The sequence below is a fragment of the Tupaia chinensis genome, unplaced genomic scaffold, assembly GCF_000334495.1.
Source record: "Tupaia chinensis unplaced genomic scaffold, TupChi_1.0 Scaffold000154_1, whole genome shotgun sequence".
Lineage (NCBI taxonomy): Eukaryota > Metazoa > Chordata > Mammalia > Scandentia > Tupaiidae > Tupaia > Tupaia belangeri.
Window position 1 is genome coordinate 4,205,606 of NW_006159625.1, and position 8,351 is coordinate 4,213,956.

At 37.6% G+C, this 8,351-nt stretch overlaps 1 protein-coding gene across 2 annotated transcripts in view; it reads left to right on the plus strand.

The window, feature by feature from the left end:
* Positions 1-8,351, plus strand: part of RRM2B (ribonucleotide reductase regulatory TP53 inducible subunit M2B) — a 49,275-nt gene that overhangs the window by 18,685 nt on the left and 22,239 nt on the right. Inside the window, exons 7-8 of one of the 2 annotated variants that reach the window (XM_027770704.1) lie at positions 4,896-5,000; positions 8,152-8,318. In XM_027770704.1, coding sequence (XP_027626505.1) covers positions 4,896-5,000; positions 8,152-8,310 — 264 coding nt within the window. In that variant the 3' untranslated portion in view covers positions 8,311-8,318. Of the gene's footprint in view, positions 1-4,895; positions 5,001-8,151; positions 8,319-8,351 lie in introns of those variants that run through there. The other variant, XM_027770705.1, reaches the window with a different exon arrangement.

An 8,351-nucleotide genomic window follows, 5' to 3' on the forward strand; every position in this document is an offset into this window, starting at 1 on the left:
TCCCTACATTCAAATCTGTATAGATATATGCAATCATCATATATATATATTTTTTGTTGTTTGTTTGTTTTTGAGAGGTTTTTGCTATACAGCGTGTGCGCTCGCCAGACAGACAGAGAGAGACAGAGAGACAGAAAGCAAGAAATCACCCCCCAAGGGGGATGGCCACGCCGCAGTCCCTTCTCCTCCATTCTCCTCTCGGGATCTTGCGCATGCACGCACACGTGCCTGGCGTGAGTTTAAGCCACCAGGTCTGGGACTCGAACCGCGGTCGACTATGTGGGAGTCCAGCGACATAGCCATTACACTAACTGCTGATCCCTACAATCATTATATTTTTACAATTTATATTTTTATTGGTTTAGAAGTTTTTCCACTTAGCAAAATATTGTGAACATTTTTCTATGACAAACATTTTTTGAGAACAATTTTATTACATACATATAAAAAATAAATGTATCATTTGTTTGACTATTCTACAATTAGAAATTTAGGCTGTTTCCAGGTTTGTTTGTTTTGTTTTCTTTTGTTTTGTTTAAGAGACTTTTGCTTTAGGGTATGTGTGCTCACCAGGGAGAGAGAGAGAGAGAGAGAGACAAAGATAGTGAGATTGAAAGTGAGAAATACCGTCCCAGGGGAGATAGCCACGCCACAATCCTTTCTCCTCCATTTTCTTCCCAGGATCTTGGGCACATATGCACACATTGCTTGGCAAGCCACCAAGTCCAGTACTGGAACCACAGTTAGCCATGTGGGAGTCAGCGGCATAGCCTCTCTGCCATCTGCTGGCCCCATGTTTCCATGTTTTTAAATGTCTTTGTATATAGTCTTTTCCTCCATTTTATATTATTTTCTGTTTTGTTTTGCTAGAGGTTGCCTGTACTCCCCAGAGAGAGACAGAAACAGAGAGAAAGGAGGAGGAAAAACAACCCAAATGAGTAATTACAGGAAAGCACCCCACAATCCTTTCTCCTCCGTATTTCCCTCCTATGGGAATTTTGGGTATGTAGGCACATGCACCTGGCTTGTCTCTCCAGCTGGGTTTGAGACTTGAACCATGCTATTGGCCATGTGAGATTCAGTCGTCTTAACTACCAGCCATGGAGCCAGCTCTTCATATTAGTTTCCTTTTTTTTTTTCTTTTTTTGGAGAGGTTTTTGCATATGGGCGCGCGCGCTCGCCAGACAGACAGAGACAGAGAGACAGAAAGCGAGAAATCAACCCCCCGGGGGGGATGCCCACGTCGCAGTCCCTTCTCCTCCATTCTCCTCTTGGGATCTTGGGCAAGCACGCACACGCGCTTGGTGTGAGTTTTAAGCCACCGGGTCCGGGACGTGAACCGTAGTCAACTCCGTGGGAGTCCAGCGACATAGCCATTATGCTAACTGCTGGTCCCCATATTAGTTTCTTAAGCCTGATTGCAAAAAGGATAATTACTAGATTGTAAGACCATTAATACTTATTAGTATTTTGTTATAAAAATTTTATAGAAATTTTCAGGCCTACTTCAATGTATGAACATTTTCTTAAAATACTCTTATAAGAATCTGGATTAATTTACTTAATTTTTGACAAATTTCATAGGGGTAATTAGTATTTTATTATTGACTTTATTTACATTCATTCTATTGTTACTTAAATTGAACTTAAAAAATTTTTAATATTTAATCACGTATATGTTTACAGTGTATAACATTTCTTTCTCCAGCATGATTACCATGCATATCAGTCAAGACAAAGACATTACTATCCACGTCATCATCATCATCATCAAATAGCTTTTTATTTTTTTCAGATTATTATTATTTATTCTCATCTTTTTTTTTTTTTTTTTTTGAGAGGTTTTTGCTATAGGGCGCGTGCGCTCGCCAGGAAGACAGAGAGAGACAGAGGGATAGAAAGTGAGAAATCATCCCCCACGGGGGATGGCCATGCTGCAATCCCTTCTCCTTCATTCTTCTCTTGGGATCTTGAACACACATGTACACATCCCCAGCGTGAGTTTAAGCCACCAGGTCTGGAACTCAAACCTCAGTCGGCTACATGGGAGTTCAGTGACAAGCCATTATGCTAACTGCTGGTCCCTCATTATTATTCTTTTTAAACATTCAATCACTATATATCATTTGGCTTGTAAAGAGAATTTACTCAATATGAAATACTTTTGAGACTAGTCCAGGTGAGAATACCATACATGTTATCATCAACAGGCAATAAACATTTTTAAAAAATAATTATTTTATTTTAACTTTATTTATTTATTTATTTGACCAGAAAGGGACAGAGCAAGAGAGAGAGGGAAAGTGAGAAAGCAAGCTGCCAGGTCTGGGACTCGAACCACAGTCAGCTATGTGGGAGTCCAGCACCCTTAACCACCGTGCTACCTGCTGACCCTGAACATTTTTTAAAGTGATACTATTTATTTGTATTTTTTTCTGTGATTATCTATTCTTGTCTTTTGCCTTTATTTCTAGTTTGATAATAAGTTTTTATTTGACTATAAGTTTTTAGTATTTTGAAGCTGTTAATGTAGTAGTACTAAAAGAAGGAGTCATACCTGTTCTATTCCTTGGTATATTCTCAATGTACTGTTTGGGCTTTTTCAGTAAGTGTTTACTGAAGTTGTTATATTTATTTGTTAGATTATACCAATATAACATAACATATGAACCTTGTTATATTTCTTTGTTCTTTTTTAAATTTTTTGCCAGAGGTTCATGTGCTTACCAGGAAGAGAGAGAGGGAAAGTGAAAAAGCACCCCCCATGGGGGCTGGCCACACGGAAATCTCTTCTCCTCCACTTCTCCCTCCTATTGGGATTTTGGGCATACAAGCATGTGCTCCTGGCAAGTTTCTCAAGCCACTGATTTGGAACTTGAACCATGCAGTCATCCATGTGAGATCTAGCCACCTTTAGCATGCTACCAGCTGGCCCATACTTATTTCAAATATTTTCCCAGTTTGTTTTGTGCTTTTTAATTTTTTTTTCTTTTAGTATACAAAACCTTTAATTTTATGTGATCTACTTCTAGAGATAAGTTAAATACTCATGCATAGGGCCAGCCAGTGGCATGGTGGTTAAGGTGGCTGGATCCCACATGGCTGACCGTATGGTTTGTGTCCTGCACCTGGTGACTTGAATAACATGCCAGTATATATATATATATATATATATACACACACACACACACACACACCCAAAATCCCTAGGGAAAATTGAGAAGAGATTGCAGTGTGGTCATAATTCCTAGGGGGTACTTTCTCACTTTCCTTTTATCTCTGTGTCTCTATCTGTCTTTTGCATGCAGCCTATAGCAAAAACTGAAAAAAAAAAAAAAAAGCATATTTTTTCTTGTCTTTTAAATATTTAATTCTAATGCAATTGGAAATTGTTCAGTGTAAATATAGAATGTAGTATAAGGACAGTATAGATAGTTTAGAGTAAGTTAGAATTTTTTTCATTTTTTAGGAATTATTTTACTTAACTTTATTATTATTATTTTAATAGTTCCAGAGAGAGACACACAGAGCGAGGGAGAGAGGGAGGGAAAGTGAGAAAGCCAGCCTCCAGGTCCGTGACCTGAACCATGGTCGGCCATGTGGGAGTCCAGCGCCCTTAACCACTGTATCACCTGCCTGTTCTCATTTCTGTTGTACATAGCTTCGTATGGTATCTCATCCTTATTTTCTATTTTCTTTTGTTTTAAAAAGTTTATATTTTATTTATTTTTTCCTAGAGGGCATATGCACTTGCTGGAGAGACAGTGAGAGAGAAGGCAAGAAATCACTCCCCACAAGGGATGACCCTGTCGTAATCCCTTCATTCTTCTCCCAGGATTTTGGGCATGCATGCATACATGCCTGGTGTGAGTCTTAGGCTGCTGGGTCCAGAGCTTGAACCATAGTTGATAAGTTAAATAGTCATGCATAGGGCCAGCCTGAATTCATTTTTATCTGGAGCTATTCTTAGTTAATATAAATGTTTTTTGAATCTGAGTGAATTTTGTCTGTTCTTTTATGTTACTTACTGGGCTGACCTGGTGGCCTAGTGGTTAAAGGAGCTGAATCCCACATGGCTAACTGAATCCTGGCTCCAGATGCTAAACATATGACCAAAATCCTGACAGGAGGAGAAGGGAATGGCATGACCACATTCCATGGGTGGTGCTTTCTCTTTCTTTCTCTCTTTTTCTGTCTCTCTCTGGTTAGCATATGTACCCTCTGGCAATTAAAAAAAACAATACTACTTATGGGACCAGCAGTTGGTGTAATGGCTCTGTCACTGGACTCCCTTGTAGTGACTGCAGTTCGAGTCTGGGACTCCGTGGCTTAAACTCAGTATGGGCACATGTGCATGAGTGCCCAAGATCCTGAGAGGAGAACGGAAGAGAAGGGATTGCGGCATGGCCATCCCCCCTGGGGGGGGTGATTTCTTGCTTTCTGTCTCTCTGTCTCTCTCTCTCTCTCCCCCTCTATCTTTCTGGTGAGAGCACATGGCCTATAGCAAAAACCTCTCAATACTACTTAGTATTTTTCAATCATTCCTCAATTCCTATTGACATTTAAAAATGAAATTTTCACTTTAATTCTTCTTCCTTTGTTTTTCTTTCCAAAATACTTTTAGTTGCAGATTTTATTTTTGTTTATTTGTAAATGAATTTTTCTTTAATGTTGCTTAATTAAGATTCGGTAACACTGACATTTTTTCATTACAGATTACTGTATTGGCATTTAATGAGATTTGAAGGAAAGAAGTTCCTGACCCAGTTAATTCCTCTTCTGTCTTCCAGAAGTTCCCTGTTACATAGAACTTACTTTATATAAAACTTGACACGTAACTGTGCAAATTACTGAATAAAAGTTCTTTTGACAATGGCATTTTTCTTCTATTTTAGGGACTTCACTGTGACTTTGCTTGTCTGATGTTTCAATACTTAGTAAATAAGCCTTCAGAAGAAAGAGTCAGGGAGATCATTGTTAATGCTGTCGAAATTGAACAGGTAAGCAGGGCAATTTATATAGTTAGTACATCTCTCTTTTTCTGATATTTGTACTATTGCTAGATTGACTTATGAAAAGGCCATTTTGTAGGTCAGAGCAAATATCAGCAATTTCATATGCTCAATTTGACAGTACTAATACATGATATATTGTAGTTATAAATCAGTTTATAATTTGGTCTATAATTCAGTCTTTATTCTATATTAAGCTTTTATGTATACTTAAATCTGTTTCAGAGTTATTATTCCATTGAATTGATTTCTGTGTCAAACCATGCCCTAAAAAATATTAATTATTGTAACTTTAGATTTTTAGATTTTTAAAAATTCATTAATGTATTTATTTATTGTCATTCACTATATCAATACAGTATACAAAATAAGGTTTTTCATCCAGTATACATTGTATATTGGCTCAATCAAGTATATTACCATATATGTTTTCATCAAAAAAAGAATTTTCTGTTTCTTGTTTTTTATAAATTTTACTTTTCTTCCCCCCCCCCTTGATTCCCTACCTCTCACCCTCTGCCAACTCCTCCCTTTTCCCAGACTGTCTCTGATATGTACAGTTGTTTTCCATGCCTTTATTTTTTTCACATTTTATTGATTTACTAAGCATCTTAATTAATTTAAACACTTTCAGTAGCAAGCACAGCTGATATATACATACTTATGAACACATGTCTGACTTTAGGCATAAACCTCAGTGAGTAAAGTGACCATACTATAAAGTAGCACCTTGCTGTGGATATATAGCTTACTGCAGTCATTAGATAGCTATTAATAGGTATTTTTAAATGAATTTTTTAATTGTAAAAATCAAAATCAAAAAATGTTAAGAGAAGTTTGCTTAAAACTTAAAGCCAAGAAAAAGGTTAGGATTCAGTTCAAATAGTAGGTAGATGAACCTATCAACAGCTCAAGAGAAGACAGAAATCCTTAAATATGGAAATAAAAACATTGAAGAAAATCAGTAATGTTTTAGTCTAAAGTCAAAAAATTCTATTTCACTAGTTCAGACTTACATAATTAATCTCTCTTCTATTGAGTTTTCAGTGTTACTGTGGTCTGATCTTTCCATTTAAAAAAAAAAAATTTAAACGCTGAAAATTTACTCACCCCCAGACTTGTCCCTGCCATTAGGCTGACCATTCTCTTGGTCGTTTCTCATACTCTTATTTCTGTGTGTCTAACTTTAGTCATTCTGGTATAGCACTCCCTTTGGCACTTCTTGGAGAGCTGATCTGATATTGGTAAATTCTTTCAGGTTTTGTTTATCTGAGAATGTTTTTTTCTTTTTCTCCTATGAAAGATAATCTTGCTGGGTATGGTATTCTTAGTTGAAATTGTTTTTCACTTAGCAGTTTGAATATATTTTACCATTCTTTCCCTGCTTGCATTTTTTCTGATGAGAGGTCCAACATTAGCCTTATAGGATATCCTTTCAAAGTAACTTGATGTTTCTCTCTTGACAATTTAGTATCTTGTCTTTGTGATTTTGGTCAATCTGGCTATGATGTGTCTTGGGGAAGATCTTCTTGGGTTGATTCTATGTGGCATCCTTTGTATTTCTTGGGTCTGGATATTTGGAGAGGTTTTTATTTTTTGCTATAGGGCGTGTGCGCTCGCCAGACAGAGAGACAGAGAGATAGAAAGCGAGAAATCACCCCCCAGAGGGGATGGCCACACTGCAATCCCTTCTCCTCCATTCTTCTCTCGGTATCTTGGGCATGCATGCACACATGCCCGGCGTGAGTTTAAGCCATCAGGTTCGGGACTCGAACCACAGTTGACTACGTGGGAGTCCAGCAACATAGCCATTACGCTAACTGCTGGTCCCTTGGGTCTGGATATTTGAATGCCTCTCTAGGTTTGGAAAGTTTTCTTCCAGGATTTCATGGAACAGATGATCAATTCCCTTATTAGTTTCTTCACCTTCTGGGATACTGATGATCTGGATGTTTGGGCATTTAATGATAACTAGTATTACTCATATGTTACTCTAAATTTTGGGGGTTATTTTCTCAGTCTTTTTGGTGAATTTTCTAGGTCAGAGGTTCTAGCTTGTACATCTGATATTCGATCTTCTGCATGATTTAACCTGCTTTTGATATTTTCAATGGAGGTTTTGAGTTCCTGTATTATAGTCTTCATGTCTAACAATTTTGCTTGATTCTTTTTTTTAATGATGTATATCTCCTCTTTCAGATTGTGCAAGAACTTCCTCATCTCTTGGAACTGGGTGTCTCTTTTCTCCTGTATCTTCTAGAGTTTGTTGTCTTTATTTTCTTGCACCTCTGTTAGCTTTGTCACTATGAGTATTTTAAATTCTTCGTCTGACATTTCCATGAATTCCTTTGTATCCTTTGTGGAGGAAGGCTAGTCATTCTTTTCCCTTAGAGGAGAGATATTTTCTTGGTTCTCATATTTCTTGTGCCTCTGGAGTGGTTTCTGGTCATCTGTGGATTATATATTTTTTCCTAGTTTTTGGAGTTAAATCTGAGCAATCAGAGGAATGCAGAAGGAAGTGGCCTGCAGCCTGTAAATAGTATAGTTTTTCTCCCTTTACACAACTGATTCAATTAAAATTGAGAATTAATCTGACCCTAAAAATATTCAGATATTTGGCTACTGAGCACCTAGACCTGTCTAGGAAATCAGTTTTGGGGGCTGAGCAGAAAAGTGAGAAAGGTAAAAGAAAAAGGAAAAGGAAAAGAAATAGGAAAAACAAAGCAAAGCAAAAAAAAAAAAAAAAGGAGAAAAAACAATAAAAAGAGAAGAAAAAAATGTTTTGTCAAGAAAAGGTAAGAATGAGAAAGACAAAAGAGCAGCAGAGAGCTAAGTTTAAATTTTTTTTTAAAATAGAGAGAGATGGAAAGAGACAGAGACAGAGAGAATAAGTTGGGTGCTCTAACCTGACTCCTGACTAGACTGGCGAGCAGGGAGGGTAAAGTCTGGGCAGAGGATCTTCAGTGGTCGAAATCCCTGATTGGGATACCTGGTGTGTTTTCCAAACTGTCAAGTCTGGGGCTCGAACTGTGTAGTCAGCCATGTAGGATCCAGCTGCCTCAACCGCCATGCTACTGGGCTGGCTCTACAACTTAATTATTATTCTTTGTTCTTTATTTTTCTCATGTTTACATCCCAGGAGTTTTTAACAGAAGCCTTGCCTGTTGGCCTCATTGGAATGAATTGTGTTTTAATGAAACAGTACATTGAATTTGTAGCAGACAGATTACTTGTGGAACTTGGATTCTCAAAGGTAAGGTGTTTAAAAATGTATTATGGGGACCAGCAGTTAGCGTAATGGCTATGTCGCTGGACTCCCATGTAGTCGACCACGGTTCG